This window comes from Hyperolius riggenbachi, chromosome 1 (assembly GCF_040937935.1).
Source record: "Hyperolius riggenbachi isolate aHypRig1 chromosome 1, aHypRig1.pri, whole genome shotgun sequence".
NCBI lineage: Eukaryota > Metazoa > Chordata > Amphibia > Anura > Hyperoliidae > Hyperolius > Hyperolius riggenbachi.
This window is the reverse complement of record NC_090646.1, coordinates 368,207,560-368,228,112: the sequence shown is the minus strand read 5'-3', so window position 1 is coordinate 368,228,112 and position 20,553 is coordinate 368,207,560. Positions and strand designations below refer to the sequence as shown.

Genomic DNA, 20,553 nt, shown 5'->3' with positions numbered 1-20,553 from the left:
TGTATTATACAGGCTGCCTCCTGCCCTGGTGGTCCCAGTGTCCGAGGGACCACCAGGACAGGCTGCAGCCACCCTAGTCTGCACCCAAGCACACTGATTACCCCTGCCCCCTGATCGCCCACAGCACCCCTCAGACCCCCCCCCCCCAGACCACTGTTTGCACCCAATCACCCCCCTAATCACCCATCAATCACTCCCTGTCACTATCTGTAAACGCTATTTTTTTTTTTTTATGCCCTAAACTGCTCCCTCCTGATCACCCCCCCTGTGTACTGTATGCATCGATCCCCCTGATCACCTGTCAATCACCCCCTGCCACTGCCACCCATCAATCACCCCCTGTCACTGCCACCCATCAATCAGCCCCTAACCTGCCCCTTGCGGGCAATCTGATCACCCACCCACACCAATAGATCGCCCGCAGATCCGACGTCAGATCACCTCCCAAGTGCATTGTTTACATCTGTTCTCTACCCTAAACACCCACTAATTACCCATCAATCACCCCCTGTCACTGCTACCCATCAGGTTAGACCCCTATCTGCCCCTAGGGCACTCGATCACCCGCCCACACCCTCAGAACGCCCTCAGACCCCAGCCCTGATCACCTCGCCAGTGCATTGCTTGCATCTATTCCCCCCTCTAATCACACCTTGAGACACCCATCAATCATCTCCTGTCACCCCCTAGCACACCTAACCATCAGATCAGGCCCTAATTTGCCCTGTGTGGGCTCCTGGTCACTCGGCCAAACCCTCAGACCCCCTTCCGATCACCTCCCCAGTGCATTGATTGCATCTATTTTCACCTCTAACCACCCCCTGAGACACCCATCAATCACCTCCTGTCACCCCCCCCCCTAGCACTCCTATCCATCAGATCAGGCCCAATACAACCTGTCATCTAAAAGGCCATCCTGCTTATGACCGGTTCCACAAAATTCGCCCCCTCATAGACCACCTGTCATCAAAATTTGCAGATGCTTATACCCCTGAACAGTCATTTTGAGACATTTGGCTTCCAGACTACTCACGGTTTTGGGCCCGTAAAATGCCAGGGCGGTATAGGAACCCCACAAGTGACCCCATTTTAGAAAAGACACCCCAAGGTATTCTGTTAGGTGTATGACGAGTTCATAGAAGATTTTATTTTTTGTCAAAAGTTAGCTTGATTTTTTTATTGTTTTTTTTTTTTTCACAAAGTGTCATTTTTCACTAACTTGTGACAAAAAATAAAATCTTCTATGAACTCGCCATACACCTAACGGAATACCTTGAGGTGTCTTCTTTCTAAAATGGAGTCACTTGTGGGGTTCCTATACTGCCCTGGCATTTTAGGGGCCCTAAACCGTGAGGAGTAGTCTAGAAAACAAATGCCTCAAAATGACCTGTGAATAGGACGTTGGGCCCCTTAGCGCACCTAGGCTGCAAAAAAGTGTCACACGTGTGGTACCGCCGTACTCAGGAGAAGTAGTATAATGTGTTTTGGGGTGTATTTTTACACATACCCATGCTGAGTGGGAGAAATATCTCTGTAAATGGACAATTGTGTGTGTAAAAAAAAAAAAATCAAACAATTGTCATTTACAGAGAGATTTCTCCCACCCAGCATGGGTATGTGTAAAAATACACCCCAAAACACATTATACTACTTCTCCTGAGTACGGCAATACCACATGTGTGGCACTTTTTTGCAGCCTAACTGCACTAAGGGGCCCAAAGTCCAATGAGCACCTTTAGGCTTTACAGGGGTGCTTACAATTAGGCACCCCCCAAAATGCCAGGACAGTAAACACACCCCACAAATTACCCCATTTTGGAAAGTAGACACTTCAAGGTATTCAGAGAGGAGCATAGTGAGTCCATGGCAGATTTCATTTTTTTTTTTTTTTTTTTTTTGTCGCAAGTTAGCAGAAATGGAAACTTTTTTTTTTTTTTTTCTTTTTTGTCACAAAGTGTCATTTTCCGCTAACTTGTGACAAAAAATAAAATCTTCTATGAACTCACCATGCCTTTCAGTGAATACTTTGGGATGTCTTCTTTCCAAAATGGGGTCATTTGGGGGGTATTTATACTATCCTGGAATTCTAGCCCCTCATGAATCATGACAGGTGGTCAGAAAAGTCATAGATGCTTCAAAATGGGAAAAATCACTTTTTGCACCATAGATTGTAAACGCTATAACTTTTACCCAAACCAATCAATATAGGCTGAATGGGTTTTTTTTTAATTAAAAACATGTTTGTCCACATTTTTCGTGCTGCATGTATACAAAAATTTTACTTTATTTGAAAAATGTCAGCACAGAAAGTTAAAAACTTTTTTTTGACAAAATTCATGTCTTTTTTGATGAATATAATAAAAGTAAAAATCGCAGCAGCAATCAAATAGCACCAAAAGAAAGCTTTATTAGTGACAAGAAAAGGAGCCAAAATTCATTTAGGTGGTAGGTTGTATGAGCGAGCAATAAACCGTGAAAGCTGCAGTGGTCTGAATGGGAAAAAAAGGGTCTGGTCCTTAAAGGGGGTAAAGCCCACGGTCCTCAAGTGGTTAACACACATATTCATTCAGGCCCCTGGGGCTTACACAATCTAATTTTCTTATCCACTCCACTTCTTTGCAGAGCAATACCTTTTTCTCTATCTCCCCCTCTTCTCAGAGGAGGGACAGTCTGAAGTCTAGTACACACTAGCAATTGTGATTGGCCAATGATTGGTCAATTTTACCACCTCCATGTAGTATGAGGGCCAAACAGATTTTCAATTCTATGCAGATTATATAGGTAAATGGTCATACTACATGGAGGTGGTGAAATTGACCAATGATTGGCCTATCAAAATTGCTAGTTTTTACTAGGCTTTACACCATCCATCTCGGCTGAACAAGCATGCAGCAGATTGGGTGTTTCTGCCGAGATTAGCTGCATTATTATTATTATTTTTACATTATTATTATTATTATTATTATTATTATTATTATTATTTCTTATTATGTTGTATTCAAATAACATTTGCATCTTCCGCAGTGAATTGAATCTGATCAGAGAGAGATCTGTCAGCTGCCCATACACCACAGGCTGATCCTGATCAATTTCAGCATGAAATCTTGCAAAAATCTGCCTTATTTTCCCTAGTGCTGTCCCCCCAGTGTACAGTGTGCCCCATGCATAAATACTATACCTGTCTGTGTCTGGCTCCATCTCCGCACTCTTCCTCACATACCTGCACCCCAAGTGGGTGCGTGTGTGATGTGAGACAGAGACAGCGGAGGACCAGTAGTGTAGCTTAGCTCTGGGCCCCAGTGTGTGTTTTACATTGGGCTCCCTCAAGCGCTGTATACATAACCATTGACATGGAGCACCAAAACCTGCCAAGGACAGCTGCAGTGTCAGAGAGGTGTAGGCTGGAGAGGAGAACAGTCTATTATTGGTTACAATTAATAAAACCACATATAGAGGTCCAGGGGTAGGACAGCGCTGGGGGTTCCATCATGTTTGTCGCTTCTCCCAATATTGCATGCCATTACCGCCATGCACTCAATTGAGCACGTCGTCCCGACATCTTGCAGCTTGTCCAGTTGATAAATGCGATAAATTTCAGGCTGAAAGTGATCGCAATGTTGATCAGGCAAGCTTTTGCCGACCCCCAATTTTCATCCCATTCAATTATAATGATCGAATCGGATGGGCTATTGGCCACCAAGTCGCCTGATGTGTGGCAACCTTAAGGCTACATTCACACTTGCATGGTGTCGGACAGTATAGCATAGCAAATGAGAGGCAATTAATGGTACGTCCACATTTGTGTTCGCAGTGCAATAGAATCATGCTAGGCATGTGTGGTACCATGCAATATGTGCTTTGACAGTTGCAATGAAACATATTTTTCATGAACTGAATGCGTTGCGTCGTATGCATAACGCTCAATGAGACTTTCCTCCTCCATTGCATTGCAATCTTGTTTTAACGGAATATGCAATGCCCCAATGTGAAACTAGCCTAACATTTTCAGCCACAGACTTGTGTGCTGACTAAAGTCTGGCCATATTAGCGGCTTTGGGGGAGATTACCATAATAGCTTGTAATGTAGTTGAAACAGACATGAATAGCTCCCAATATTAGAAATCACTAAAGCCTTGCAATCCTCTTGAGCATAAAAGAGAAGAGATCATTGTGACCCTAAAAGAATTATGTCAAATTATTATCCATTAGAATGAATACATCTTGCCTTATATAATTTCTCAGGAACCAAGTGTACTGAACTATTTGTGCAGTGTTCTCGTGTGCAGATTTTCTCTGTGTCGACCATTTACAATGTTTTCTTCTTGTAGAGTGGATTTTTGCCAAATGTTTTCAAAGTTATGGCCCACAGACCCAATGAGTTCAGAGCATTCTTTACCTATTATGATGTCATTATGAACACCGAATCTGGTAAATATAAGTTTATTTTAAATACATTGGGTAAAAAAAATAGTCTGCAGTAACAACTTACACCTCCCCCCCCCCCCCCTCCCTTATTGTTGATGTTGCGATCCCTTAGTAAGGATACACGAGGTGACATGAGATTGATGTGTACATACAGTGCCTAGCACACAAATAACTAGTGTGTTCCTTTTTTTTTTTTTTTCTGCCTGAAAGCGTTAATCAGGCATGCAAATGACAGTTTCTGTCTGGGTCGGGACCGGGTCAGACTATAACCTAAACCCCCACTGATAAGGAATCCTATACAATAAAACCCCTGTGTCCATGCGTCTCCTGTCCCTGTGTCCGTGCTTTTGCCAGTGAGCATGTGCGGCACACGGACGATACAGACTACAGGAAGACGAGGGCGAGCGTGTACGCGCGTGGTGTGCGTGCTTGGGTATGTGTCGCGGCCGTTGCACGTTGGCGATGCAGCGGTGGCAAAAGGGGCGGGGGAGAAGGGGGATTGTGAGGGGCCAAGGCCTAGCACTCGTTATTGTAGCGGGCCTAAGGTCTATTTATAACCATAAAACACCTTCTGACTTCTGAGAGCAGAAGAGAACTAAAAGGGTGAATAGTTCATAGATTTTTAGCTCTGGACTACTTCAATGAATGTGTCTTTAGCGGAGATAATGAAACAGTAAAAACTTAAAAAGTAGATTTATACTATAAAATAAAACTGTGGGATATCTAAAAAAAAAAGTTGTTTTTAGGAGGAGGATAGATACAATTGTTTATCCCATTGTTAATTTTCACTTCATGTTTCCTTTTAACCCACGCATAGTTTTTCACTCCATAAGACACACCTTTTCTCCTCCAAAAGATGAGGGAAATATCTGTGCTTTTTATGGAGCAGTTATGGTGTCACAGCAGGGCTGGTGTCAGGTCTCTCACTAAAAGTGCTCCCGTAGAGTACTAGCAACAGCGGAGCGCACTCACCATTACTCATCTGTCCAGCCACTCCTGAATCTGCTTTTCATAAAATGTAACCCATTTTAGATTTGACGCAGGAAAAGGAAACTAGCTTCTTCATCTTCCTATTTGTTAATAACGTTGCTGGCTGTGTTTGCTCGGGTTTTCTCTAGGCACTTGCATTGCATTGATAAGTTTATTGGTCACTCCCCAAACTGGTCTTTGACTAGGGTAAAGACATATGAACAGGGCTGTGGAGTCGGAGTCGGGGCAATTTTTGGGTAGCTGGAGTCAGTCGGGAGAAAATGCACTGACTCCGACTTCTAATGAATTTAAAATGTAATTAAAATAGAAAATATGATAAAAACCAATAAAGAAAAGTTACTTGTGCTGCTTCAATAAAGCGGACCCTGTATTCTTAAAGTCCGATGTACATATCTGACAGTGACTGTACAGTATATATTATGTGTACACAGGAATCTTTTACATAAACTAAATAACATCTATGCTGTAAGAATAAAGCCTGATGTGTAGCCGTGTCACTAATAGAGATGGTCAATGAGATGGAAATAATTCTGTATTGATGCTGGTCTATGCAAATGTATGCACTCCCTTTGCTCATGAAATCAAATAATTTGAGATGTTGTTAAAATTTGGTTTGGTGACTACGAATTAAAGGGTACCTGAGACGGATGAAAAGTTTTATACATACCTAGGGCTTCCTCCAGCCCCCTTCAGGCTAGTCCAGTTGCTGTCCTCCTCCGCCACCTGGATCTTCTGCTATGAGTCCCAGTAATTCAGCCAGTCAGCGCAGTCCGGCCGCGTGCCGCTCCCACAGCCAGGAACATTCTGCACCTGCGCAATAGTGCTGCGCAGGTGTAGTACCCTCCCGGCGACGGAGTGTGTGCATGCGCACTACACCAGACTGGCTCAAGTACCTGGACCCATAGCAGAGATCCAGGTGGCGGAGGACAGCGAGGGACTGATTAGCCTGAAGGGGAATGAAGGAAGTTAAACTTTAATTTCATCTGTGTCAGGTTTACTTTGTTACACAGTAGTACTATACTCTACATATGCACTCCCCACAGAGCTGCAGGGAATCCACTGAGAATGTTGTGCATATTGAACACAAATGTGTTGTCTATCACCCATAAACCTGGTTCAGATTGTACCTGAAGAATGTGTAATAGAGGAAGAATAGCCTCATTCTCCTGCAGAGTACCTGCATATCACTCTTACATGTACCCACAGTCACATGGCCTAGGGCCTGATAGATGTTCTTTGTTCCTGTCTTCTACTCTTACCAAGGACTAGGTTTAGTCTATGACTAAAAGTATTTGAGGCAGAAGATCAGCTGGCAAGCCAGGTAACTGGTATTGTTTAAAAGGGAATAAATATGGCAGCCTCCATATTCCTCTCACTTCAGTTGTATTTTAAAATTCCCAAGCATTGGCAGTTAAGAGATGCATTTCATGTTAAATGCTTTCAATCAACAAGATTGTAATATGCAATTTACAGGCGTCAGAGTCGAGGAGTCGGTGGGTTTTTGTATCTACTCCACAGCCCTGCATGTGAATATGGTGGGAGGATGAGATCCTCAGAGGGAGTTGGTGATAAAACTATGTACCCAGTAAAGCGCCACAGATTGTCAGCATTATATGAAAACTTGGGCATACAGTGTTCGCCGAGAGGGTATCAATGCTTGTTTTGTTCTAAGTCATAATATGGGAATATGGGATATCCTAAATAACAAGGGAATATCCAAATCCTGTTTCTCTGTTTTTGGATGCTCATGAATTGTGTTGGACCTTGCAATAAGGAAGCATTCTGGTATTCTTTATACAGAGGATGAATGAACTGTGTACAAGTCACAAGTTATTAAAATCTTTATGATCCTAAGTGTCCTGGTTTCACCACAGGCAGAAAAGGGGGAAGGGTAAAAAAAAAGGGGGGGAGGGAGGGAAAAAGGGAGAAGGACGGTAAAGGGAAATGAGTGTTGGGCTGAAAGAAAAGTGGGGAAAAAGGGGAGTATAAGGAGGGGGAAGGGATAGGAGCTTCCTTCTTAACTTAGCCCTCACCAGCTCCGCCTCTTCTTACTTTCTACCTGTCCCCCAGAACCCCCCTCCTGGTTAGGAGTGTAGCTAGACAAGGTTGGAGTGCTGGAACAACCTGGACTAGAAGTAAAACTTAGCGATAAAATGTAAAAATGTCAAGGAAACTGACAAATGCACAATTGTGGGTGAACTTGGTCTACCCCAAAACCTGTCTGTTTTCTAAGATCAAAATGCAACTGACTGTGTTGGGTTTTCCTGGCTAGTGACCACTGCATTCCCTTAAACTCTCTGCATATTGATTAAGTTTGGCCTATAAAGCGTACCTGCTATTGGTCTGAGCTCCAGGAGAGCTTCAGGCAAAGGAAGATTCAATCTGAACTTGGTTATACTGATTGAAATTGGCCTCAATTCGCTAAGATCATGCAGGTGATAAGGCAAGAGAAAACTTACCACCACACATCCATAGGTATTTTTTTTTTTAAATCTGTTTTTGTTGTTTTTCAACAGTAAAAAAAAAAGTAACAAAGAAAAATAATTTCCAAAATGACCTGATAGTTACATTCACACAAGAAAAATAAATGACAGCACCATAATATGCATACAGTACAGTCACAGGTTCAATTGGAATTGTACATAACACAATGAGAAGAGGAGACAGAATAAAAAAAGAGAGACCAAAAGAAAGGGAAAAGGGGGAGAAAGGAAAAATTAAAAAACCCAAATGAATAAAAGGGAGAAAGTATTAGCCAGTATGAGGTTGATCACCATATCCAAAAAACAAGAGGGGATAGAAAGTAAAACCAGTTATTGGGAGAGGGAGGATGCCCAGGTCTCTCAAGGGTCCCATATCTTGTCAAACAATGAATTTTATTTAGCAGTTCTGACCTTGATGGGGGGAAGGGATTTCCAGGTTTTGGCCTGGAGGGTTTTAGCAGCATTACACACCTGTCTTAGTAGCCTATTCTGAGATTTGAGTTGAGGAGCGGGTTTATGGAGTAGGGCAGACCAGGGGTCTTGATGAATGTTTTCCAAAAACTTCAACTGCTAGGGAGAAGCACATACTCCAGAAGTTGGCCAACTGAGGACAAGTCCACCAGCAGTGAGTTTGATCAGCTGAGGCGAGACAGCCGCAAAACCATAAGTTAGATGGGATTAGTCCCCATTTCGCCAGCTGAAGCGATAGGTATTTTCAGTGTTAATTCACTAAAGAAGCTTGCCTTATTAAAGTGTAGAGATACGTTTTCACAGTGAGAGTTATCTTATTTGTCCTTAAAGCGGATCCGAGAAGAAAAACTAACTATAATAAGTAACTTACACAGCAAATCTAGGTGCAAACAGTTTTAATAGAATATGATTATTTATTCCTAAGATACAATGACAGCAGCCATGTTGTTTGTAAACATTAAGCCTCATCTACATGGGTAGATGAGGCGTCAATGTGGCTTATCAATCGAGCCGCTGATGCGGCTCGATTGATAAGATCCGACAGGACGGATCTCCCCACCGCAGATTCCCTGCTTGTTCCCCGCGAGGTGACAATGGCAGGGAATCGAGCGGAAGATAAGCGGCGCTGGCGGGGAATCGTATCCGGCGCATGCGCGGGGACGCGGAAGAGGTGATCCGGCGGCTAATCGAGCCGCCGGATCGGAGCCTCATCTACCCGTGTAGATGAGGCTTTACACAGAGACTGGCTTATCTGTATCTTGAGCCAACAGCCTAATCCCCTCTGCCTCTGAAATCAATGGCTAGTAACACCTCCCCCTCCTCCTGCCCAGACTGAGCTCCCATGAGCCCTTGCTACTGCCAAGGCTTTCTGAAAACCTGTGGGCGTGGCTTTTTTAGTTTATAGGGAATTAGAGTATTAAAACAAAAAAAGTATTTGGCTTAAGGAATGCCCTATAAATAGGAAAGGAACACTATTATGCAATGTGTAAAAGTTCACCTCGGATCCACTTTAAAAAGAATCTGTACAGTCCGAGTTGTACAATAAAAAACATACCAATCGAGTCACTGTGCTCTCCTGGATCCCTCTTTGCTGTTTCCGCCGCTCCCCGCCACGATCCTGGCTTTTAATCGCCAGTTTTAGGCGGTGTTTACAAACAAAACAAACACCCATACACTAGTATGTGTGTGTATATATGCATGCATGCATGCACACATACAGTACAGACCAAAAGTTTGGACACACCTTTCTCATTTAAAGAGTTTTTTTTTTTTTTTTTTTTTTTTTTTTTTTCATGACTATGAACATTGTAGATTCACATTGAAGGCATCCAAACTATGAATTAACACATGTGGAAGTATAGTACATACCGTACTTTCCGCCGTATAAGACGCACTTTTTCTCCCTAAAAAATGGGGAGAAAAAGTCCCGGCGTCTTATACGGCAAAGGCAGGGAATCCCGACTTCCGAACGCTCGCCGATACGAACCGCCGCCACGTCAGGGATTCCCTGCCCTGTGTGTGTCCTCCTGTCTCCTCCTCCTGTCACTGCTGTTCTCGGCTCGCCATGGTCCTCCTGTCTCCCCGCATGTGTCAGTGGCTTCCCGCATGCCCTCACTTACTCTAGTGCCGGCTTCTAATGACGCGTCATTGACGCGTCATTAGAAGCTGGCCCTAGAGGGAGCCGCACACAGAAAACCGAGGTCTGCAGTCCACGCGGGCATGATGGATGAGGTAAGCAGCTGCCGATAAACACCCGGGGGGGGGCACACAACGCAAAGGGAGGGGGCGGGGGGAGCCGCTGACACATGCGGGGGACAGGAGGACCATGGGGGAGAGAAAGAAGACCTAGTGGAGTGACAAGAGGACCAAAGGGGGCGACATGGAAGTGACAGGAGAAACTTAGGGAGACAGAATGGACAGAAGGAGATCTGAGGACCATGGGGGAGACAGCAGGAGACATAGTGGGGGTGACAGGAGGACAATGGGAGGAGACAGAAGGGACAGGAGACCTGAGGACTATGGGGAAGACAGCAGGAGACATGGTGGGGGTGAGAGGAGGACACATGGGCTGACAGGAGGACCATGGGGGACGGGAGGAGACATGGAGGAGGAGACAGGAGGACCATGAGGGAGACAGCAGGAGACATTGTGGGGGCGACAGGAGGACACATGGGCTGACAGGAGTACTCATGGGGGTGACAGAAGGGACAGGAGGAGACTTGGAGGAGGAGACAGGAGTACTCATGGGGGTGACAGGAGGACCATGGGGTGGGGGCAGGATAATGCATGGGGGACACATAAGAGACAGTAGGAGACATGGTGGGGGTGACAGGACACTGGGGGAGACAGGATGACACATGGGGCAGACATGCAGACACAGGAGGACACATGGGGGAGACATGGAGGATACAGAAGGACATATGGGAGAGACATGGGGAGACATGAGGACATAGGAGGATACCATTTGAGGTATAACATGTACAAGGCACTTCTGGAATATTGACACACCAGGTTTAGTATTTATTTATTTATTTTTTTTTTGTTTGTTTCTCTTTTGCCCTGTAAACCTGGGTGCGTCTTATATTCCGGAGCGTCTTATACGGCGCGAAATACGGTAACTAAAAAGTGTGAAACAACTGAAAATGTCATATTCTAGTTACTTCAAAGTAGCCACCTTTTGCTTTGATTATTGCTTTGCACACTCTTGGCATTCTCTTGATGAGCTTCAAGAAGTAGTCACCTGAAATGGTTTTCACTTCACAGGTGTACCCTGTCAGGTTTAATAAGTGGGATTTCTTGCCTTATAAATGGGGTTGGGACCATCAGTACTAGCAGTCACCCAGGGTGCTGCAAGGATTGTGGACTCGGTGCCGAACTCCTCGTTCAGTACTGACCCCAGCAGTGAGACCCTTCAGCCGTTGACTTCCTGTGACATGAGCCAGCTGGCTGGAACTGACAGCGCTGTATTCACAGCAGCGCTACAAAGTGACCCAAGCCTGGAGGCGCTCAGGCAGCAAGCCTCTGAGCCCCTCGCAGATGGGGCCGCTTTCAAGGTGTACTGGGAAGGTGGGAGACTGTACAGCAAGGCTGTGCAGCCCACTACCGGTAGATCACATGCAAATACCAAATGGCTTGTGGTCCCGAGTGCGTTCAGGGGATGTGCTGAAATCCGCACGTGGTAATCCTCTGACAGGGCACTCAGGTGTCCGCAAGACACTTGCCTGCATTCGGAAACCGTTTTATTGGCCCAGGATGAACAGGGATGTAGCAAAATACTGCAAAGCATGTGCCGTCTGTCAGGAGCTGGGAAGGTCCAGGGATCCCCGCGGGGTTCCCTTAGGTCCACAGCCACTTAGCAGGGAACCCTTGCATGGGCTGGCTGTTGACCTACCCAACCTACTGCCCGTTGTCCGCAGTCTTGGCAGACGCCACATCCGAAGGCAGTGGCGCAAATGCCCTGTCCAGAACGGTCCATGTTGGGTCAAACCTGAGGGTAGCGGACAGCGACCTGTCCAGGTGAACCGAGCCGCAGGCTCCAATAAGTTCCCCACCCTACCGGCAGCTCGAGACCCGTCAGCCAGATTAGCGGCAACGCCACACATCTTGCGGGTGTGTGTCTAGCCTCCGTCAAAGGGGAGGGGCTGTCACGGACGGTTGGGTGGCCGCAGACTGCGTCTGTGAACCGCCCGTGGGAAAAAAATGCGATCGCAATCGATTTTCTGCACTGATTGCGATTAAGATAGGATTTGAATTGGCTGTCTGTGGCTATCTGCAGTCAAACCTGGGATCTCTCCTCCTCTCAGCAGAGAAATAGTTCAGTAACCTAAGGTACAGGATGCCTGTGATTTGTAATTAGCATATGACTAGGAATCTGGGCCTTAACAGGGGTGTCAATTGCTCAGCATATGGCTGCCTGAAAGGAAGCCAGCAAGCTAGCTCCCCAGGTGGCCTTGACGAGCTAGCCAGTGCGGCACCGCTAGGGGCAGATTCAGATGCATGTGTTGTATGATTTTCTGCATATTTACGGAATACCGTAAATAGGATAGTTATGAGAGCGGTATCATTGGATTTGTAGAGTCGTGCTGAATCTCTTGATACCAGTCTAGAGGGGCCAGGGGCCCCTACAACCAAGTTATTAAACTTCTCAGGAACTGGACCCTAATCAAGTCTGATGTCATAGGAATTGTCATCATCTGAGGAATATTAATCTGTTATCAGCGCCAATGTGGCATTTATCGGTTTTGAGTTACAGCGTTGTATAAGTTTAAGCCTAAATCTCTCTCCAAGGACTTGAACTGTGATTGGTTTGTAATTCAGAGGGGGCAGGCATTGCCACACCCCCAAACCAGCTTCATCAAAAGCACATTGCCAGCAGGCGGACCTCAGTCCTCCTGTGTACCATTACCTGATCAAGCCAGCTAGAGGACCATGTGACTGGCGGCCATTTTCCTGAACTGAAACAAAGGACATTTCCCATGTGCTCAGATTTTCCCAGAAGGACATATTTCCACGAACTCTAAGTATTTTTTCCCTCATTTTTATTTTCTATACTGTGCTGTTATTTGTCTCTATAATTGTTGAGTTTAACGATTTTCTGTATATATTAATTATTTATTTTGCATTTTAATAAAACGCTAACGTAATTTTGTTTATTCAGCCGCACAAACTGAACCTGGTCTCTGAAGAGTCGCTACTATTGTCGCTAGCTAGACAGAATAGAGTGTTTAACAGTTTTTATTTGCAGGTCTAGACTCAGCCCACTGTCCCATGGTAACAGAGGTGGTGGCAGTTTTACCCTGAAATAGTGTGTAATTTGTAATTACCGTAACTCACAGACTCCCTTCTAGTCGGTCTGCTGCCAAAATGTCTGCGGTTTCTGCACACCGATTGCGACCACAGCTTGTATGGTCTGTATGCTGAAACAGATGCAGGGACTTTTTCTCTCCATTTTTTGGGGAGAAAAAGTGCGTCTTCTATTCCAAAAAATACAGTATTTTCAATTGTTTCACATTTTTTGGTTATTTACTATACTTTACTTCCACATGTGTTAATTCATAGTTTGGATGCCTTCAGTGTGAATCTACAATGTTCATAGTCCTAATATATATTCTATTCACTTTATCTTTATTACATAGTGAATTATCTGCACTCCAATCTGGGATTATCACAGTTTCTCAGTGTGTGACAGGTAGCTCCCTTCCCCCTCAGCCTCCCAAACCGCATCAGAAACAGAGCAGAGAGTGCGGAGTAAACAAAGCACACAGAGCCTGCATAACTTGTATTTATTACAACAGAGGCAGCCCAATCCTCCCTGGGTTGACAGATCTTGACAAAGAAAAGATTGGGTATATTACAGAGACATTGCAACTAGAAAAGGCTGCAGTAATCCAGACCACATTAGAACAGGCATAGGAATTTATAGGATAGAAGAAATATGGCTGAAAATGTTGTTAGTCTCTTTAAGTTACCACCTCTGGAAGCAGTAATCCAAGCAAAAGGTGGCTACTTTAAAGAACCTAGAATGACCTATTTTCAGTTGTTTCACACTTTTTGGTTATGTACCATACTTCCACATGTGTTAATTCATAGTTTGGATGCCTTTGGAATCCTGTATGATTTTCGTTCCACATCCAAACATTGTTAACAAATAAATAACTGCAAAGTGGGGTGTGCGTAATTATTCAGCCCCCTTTGGTCTGAGTGCAGTCAGTATAGACATTGCCTGATGAGTGCTAATGACTAAATAGAGTGCACCTGTGTGTAATCTAATGTCGGTACAAATACAGCTGCTCTGTGACGGCCTCAGAGGTTGTCTAAAAGAATATTGGGAACAACACCATAAAGTCCAAAGAACACACCAGACAGGTCAGGGATAATGTTGAGAAATTTAAAGCAGGCTTAGGCTACAAAAATATTTGCACTGTTCAAGCGATCATTCAGAAATGGAAGTATGGCACAAATGTAAACCTACCAAGATGAGGCCGTCCACCTAAACTCACAGGCCGAACAAGGAGAGCCCTGATCAGAAATGCAGTCAAGAGGCCCATGGTGACTCTGGATGAGCTGCAGTGATCTACAGCTCAGGTGGGGGAAATCTGTCCATAGGACAACTATTAGTCGTGCACTGCACAAAGTTGGCCTTTATGGAAGAGTGGCAAGAAGAAAGCCCTTGTTAACAGAAAAGCATAAGAAGTCCAGTTTACAGTTTTCCACAAGCCATGTGGGGGACACAGCAAACATGTGGAAGAAGGTGCTCTGGTCAAATGAGACCAAAACGGAACTTTTGGCCAAAATGCAAAACGCTATGTGTTGTGGAAAACGAACACTGCACCTCACCATCCCCACTGTCAAGTATGGTGGTGGCAGCATCATGCTCTGGGGGTGCTTCTCTTCAGCAGGGACAGGGAAGCTGGTCAGAGTTGATGGGAAGATGGATGGAGCCAAATACAGGGCAATCTTGGAAGAAAGCCTCTCTGAGTCGGCAAAAGACTTGAGACTGGGGCGGAGGTTCACTTTCCAGCAAGACAACGACCCTAAACATAAAGCCAGGGCAACAATGGAATGGTCTAAAACAAAACATATCCATGTGTTAGAATGGCCCAGTCAAAGTCCTGATCTAAATCCATTCGAGATCTGTGGCAAGATCTGAAAACTGCTGTTTACAAATGCTGTCCATCTAATCTGACTGAGCTGGAGCTGTTTTGCAAAGAAGAATGGGCAAGGATTTCAGTCTCTAGATGTACAAAGCTGGTAGAGACATACCCTAAAAGACTGGCAGCTGTAATTGCAGCAAAAGGTGGTTCTACAAAGTATTGACTCAGGGGGCTGAATAATTATGCACACCCCACTTTGCAGTTATTTATTTGTAAAAAATGTTTGGAATCATATATGATTTTCGTTCCACTTCTCATGTGTACACCACTTTGTATTGGTCTTTCACATGGAATTCCAATAAATTGATTCACGTTTGTGGCAGCAATATGACAAAATGTGGAAAACTTCAAGGGGGCTGAATACTTTTGTAAACCACTCTGTGTGTGTGTCTCTCTCTCTCTCTCTCTCTCTCTCTCTCTCTCTCCCCCTCCCTTCCTCTGTGTGCCTGCTGTTTATATTTCCCTCTATACAGCCTTCTTCTGCATAAACCAGTAAATAATAAAGCAGACAGCTCAGAATGTGTCACTTTACATCTCAGTATTTTAATAACTCTCCACTTAACTACAGCTCAGGTCATTTGCCTGATTCCCCCTTAGGGACCATGGCATTTTGCGGTGGAGGAGGATGCGCGCGTTTGGGGAGGTCGGGCGGCCTGATCCCGTCTGGAGCGGTTCTTTAGCGCGGACGTTGAATCAACATCCGGTCTGAACTGTACAACCCCCTGCCGGACGTTGATTCAACCTGCGGCGGTCCCCAATAGGTCAATCGGCATCTGTCCCGTTCCTCCTCTATTACAGGGCTCCCCCCAACTGTGTCCTCTCGCTTCCCACCTCCATAAGCTTCATCCAATCAGAAGTTAAGCCGCGACCCAAGAAGTACTTGTTTTTGAAATCTTACTGTGAAAATCTTAAAACAAAGTATAGATTGTGCACTAGATGGTGGCAGCAGGACGTTTAGTTTTTCAGGGACTAGAGTAGACAGCTGAAAGTTGGCTTGTGCAGATCTGAGACCAAATAGTGCATAATGCATTTCTCCATTCCAGTCTTACGTTTGTCATGAGACTTTTTTTTTTTTTTTTTTTTACTTTAACCACTTGACACCTGAGGCATTTTTCCTCTTGTGGACCAGAGCAATTTTCACCTGTCAGCGCTCCTCCCTTTCTTTTACCAATAACTTAATCACTACTAATCACAGCGTAATGATCTATATCTTGTTTTTCTTGCCACCAATTAGGCTTTCTTTGGGTGTACAGTATGCCAAGAATTATTTTATCCTAAATGCATTTTAACATGAATAATAAGAAAAAAAATTATAAAATGCATTATTTTTCCGTTTTTGACCATTATAGTGTTAAAATAAAACATTCTACTGTGAATAAAAGCCACACATTTTATGTGCCCTTTTGTCCCGGTTATTGCAACGTTCAAAAAATGTCCCTAGTACAATGTATGGCGCCAATATTTCATTTGGAAATAAAGGTGCATTTTTTCAATTTTGCGTCCATCACTAATTACAAGCCCATAAATTAAAAATTAATAGTAATATACTGCCTTGACATACATTTTTAAAAAGTTCAGTCCCTAAGGTAACTACTTATATTTTTTTTTTTTGATGAAATTTTTTCCCCCCCTTTTATAAATAAAAAAAAAAGTTTGGGTATTATGGGAGGGTGTGGGAGGGAAATAGTTAATTATATCAGTCAGTGTGGGGATTTTTATTAAATAAAATGCAATTTTGGTGCAATATACTATTTGGCCACAAGATGTCCTCAGTCGTCATTTCCGATTCACGTACGTAAGCACGTGAATCGGAAGTAATCCGTGGCTGTGTAACACAGGAAGATACAATGAATGCCGGCGTCTCGTAGACGCTGGTATTCATTGAATCGGGGACTTAGATTTATGAATGGGACCTGCGGTCCCATTCATTAACTTCCCCTCTAAGCGGCGGTAACGGCGGTGCGCGCGCACGCGCGAACGGGAGCGAGCGGCGGCTGCATGCCGCTGCAGACTTGTTTTCACGGCCCTGCTGCATCCTGTCTTTTTTAAAGGGCCGTGAATACACTGCACGGCATGCAGCAAGTAGTTAAAGGAATTATCTACTTTAATGAGTAGATATGCAGTGTGGTTAAACCTGTATTAAAAAAAAAAAAAAAAAAAAAAAAACACTGCCTGATTTTATTTCTGAGCACTGGCTAATTGCATTAAAACTAGTACATCTGTAGTGTAGGGTAAATATCATGCGCTTTATTTAATCTTTCTCACTGGAAAATGACAGTGCTCATTGGTTAGGACAGGCTCTGAGTACTGCTGAGCGTTTTATCACTAGCCCTCTGAGTTTACAATTTTAGTTGGGCTTTAAAACCAAGAAGCTGATTAGCTGCACAGTGTTTGGGCTGCTGTTCCCCTATGTAGCTCTTAACATAGCATCGGATGCACAATGGTGCATTCACAGCATATCTACTTAGGACACGCTGTGGTCCGTTGCAGTATCTGCGCTTCGTTCACATTACTTGCTGGTTGAATAAAAGTAACTTTGACCTCTTCAGCGGTAAGCTCGAGCTAAGCTCGGGCTAAGCCGCCGCGGAGGATTTCTCAGCCCCTGGTGGGCCGATTTGCACGCTTTTTGCTAGCTGCGTGTACAAACCGATCGCCGCACTGTTGTGCATCGCCACCTGTCTGGTTCACCTGCCGCCATCACATTTGGTTCCACCGCTGCTGCTGGCACTGCTGCTCAGGTCTACTGCAGGGGAGAAGCACCATTATACAGATCAAGACAGAAGTGGCTCCCCATTAATTTTAACAGAGCAATGGGAATCAACCACTCAGTGAACCAAATGTATGCAGTGACGGGCTTCCATTGATTCTCTGCCTCTGCTTTGTTGCTGTTCGAGATTTGCAAATTGCACAACCTTGCATTGCACTCATCAACATGGATCTGTTACAATCTGTCCATTGTACAGTGCTGCCCATAATTATTCATACCCCTGGCAAATGTTGACTTAAGAGAATCTGTAACGTCAAAACGTCCCCTGGGGGGTACTCACCTCGGGTGGGGGAAGCCTCAGGATCCTAATGAGGCTTCCCACGCCGTCCTCCGTCCCTCAGGGGTCTCGCTGCGGCCCTCCGTACAAGATAACGTCATTATTTACCTTCCCGGCTCCTGCGCAGGTGCTCTGACTGCTGTCGGCTCCGAAGTAGGCGGAAATACCCGATCGCCGTCGGGTCTGCTCTACTGCGCAGGCGCAAGTTTCCGGCGCCTGCGCAGTAGAGCGGACCCGATTTGAGATCGGGTATTTCCGTCTACTTCGGAGCCGAAAGCAGCCACAGCGCCCCCGGTGGAGCCAGCAAAGGTAAATATTGAATTGACAGTCGGGTCTGTTGCCGGCTGTTCGGAGGGCTGCAGCGAGACCCCCATGGGACAGAGGACGGCGTGGGAAGCCTCATTAGGATCCCGAGGCTTCCCCCACCCGAGGTGAGTACCCCCCAGGGGATGCTTTTGATGTTACAGAGTCTCTTTTACCTCCCTGGCGGTCTATTAAAACCGCCAGGATGGCGGCGCAGCCCTTTTTTTTTTTTTTTTTTTTTTTTTTTTTTTTTAATCATGTAGTTAGCCTAGCGCTAACTACATGATTCCCGCTGTGCAGCGTCATCCCAGCCCCCCCCCCCCACCCCTTCCGATCGCCTTCAGCGATCGGGTAGTGGCGAATCAGCGGGAGCGGTGGCGATCGGCTTGTACACGCAGCTAGCAAAAAGCGTGCAAATCGGCCCACCAGGGGCTGAGAAATCCTCTGTGGCGGCTTAGCCCGAGCTCAGCTCGGGCTTACCGCTGAGGAGGTTAGTTACTTTTATTCAACCAGCAAGTAATTTTTGACAGGTAATGACATGGGTGTCTCCCAAAAGATATGTACAAGAGGAATTATTGTGGAAAATACATTTCCCAGCATTTATTTACATTTGAGCAAAAGTGTCCAGTCAAAAATTATTCATAACCTTCTCAATAATCAATAGAAAAGACTTTATTAGCTATTATAGAAATCCAATGCTTCCTATAATCGCAGGCCAGCTTTGTGCATGTCTCCATGGGTATTTTTGCCCATTCATCTTTAGCAATGAACTCTAAATCTTTCAGGTTGGAGGATCTTCCTGCCATCACTCTGATCTTTAGCTTCTTCCACAGATTCTCAGTTTTATTCAAGTCAGGACTCTGATTGGGCCATTCCAAAACATTAATGTTGTTTGCTAACCATTTCTTCACCACTTTTGCTGTGTGTTTTGGGTCATAGTCATGCTGAAATGTCCATTGGTGGCCAAGTTTCTCTGCAGACTACCTGATGTTGTCGTTGAGAATCCTCATGTATTACACTTTTTTTTTTTTTTTTATGGTACAGTTTTACTGTGATTAAGTTCCCTGGTCCATTGGCTGAAAAAACAACCCCAAAGCATTAGGTTCCTACCACCATATTTGATAGTGGGGATGGTGTTCTTTAGGTTGAAGGCTTCTCCTTCAAATAAAGGAAACATCATTGTGACCAAACAATTCAATTTTTGTTTCACAGAAGACCAGAAGTCTTCTTTGCTTGGCCTTTGCAAATGCTCAGCTGGACAAACTTTTGTGTGCCTTTTCTGGAGAAGTGGCGTCCTCCTTGGTCTGCAGCCGTGGAACCCAGTAGTGTGCAGTGTCCATTGGATTGTCTGCCTTGAGACCTTGCCAACAGCAGAACCCATATTCACCAGGATGGCCTTGGTGGTGATCCTTTTTCACCTCTCTCACCAACCTCCTTCCAACCAATTCCTCTGAGATTTTACAGTGTGGAACATCTTGCATTTTTTAATAATACTTTGCACTGTAGCCACTGGAACTTGAAAACATTTAGAATTGGCCTTGTAGCCCTTTCCTGACATGTGAGCAGCCACAATGCGCAGCCACAGGTCTTCACTGAGCTCCTTTTTGTCTTAAAGCTCATACACACATCAGACTATAGTCTTTGGAAAATTAAAGATCACAGACCACTCTTACCACCCTGCATGTAGTATGAGAGCCATACCGTCAGTCTTTTCTATGGAGCTGAACTCCCCATCAGAAAAAAATCTTAGCAAGATGCTGCACACACAAATGCTGTACAGACACGAAAGATCAGTATCTGCGAAAGATCTGTTCCTGCAAATTGCATTCATAGTCTGAGATCTGCAAAAGATCTGTTCCTGCAAATTGCATTCATAGTCTATGAGATCTGCAGATGATAGACTATGAATGCATTTTGCAGGAACAGATCTTTTGCAGATACTGATCTTTTGAATGTCTACAGCATCTTTGTGTGCAGCATCTTGCAAAGATTTCTGTCTGATGGGGAGTTCAGCTCCATAGAATAGACTGTGTAGGTATGGCTCTCATACTACATGGAAGGGGGTAAAATTGGTCTGTGATCTTTCATTTTCCAAAGACTATGGTCTGATGTGTGTATGAGCCTTTAGCCATGACTGCCCACAAACCAAATGCAGAGAGCTGCTGTTTTTCACCTGTTGAGTTG

The 20,553-nt window shown here is 44.7% G+C and overlaps 1 protein-coding gene across 1 annotated transcript in view; it reads left to right on the top strand.

Annotated features, from left to right (window-relative positions):
* Positions 1 to 20,553, top strand: part of LOC137551259 (uncharacterized) — a 45,831-nt gene that overhangs the window by 19,174 nt on the left and 6,104 nt on the right. Inside the window, exon 3 of the mRNA XM_068271331.1 lies at positions 4,329 to 4,428. Coding sequence (XP_068127432.1) covers positions 4,329 to 4,428 — 100 coding nt within the window. The remainder of the gene's footprint in view (positions 1 to 4,328; positions 4,429 to 20,553) is intronic.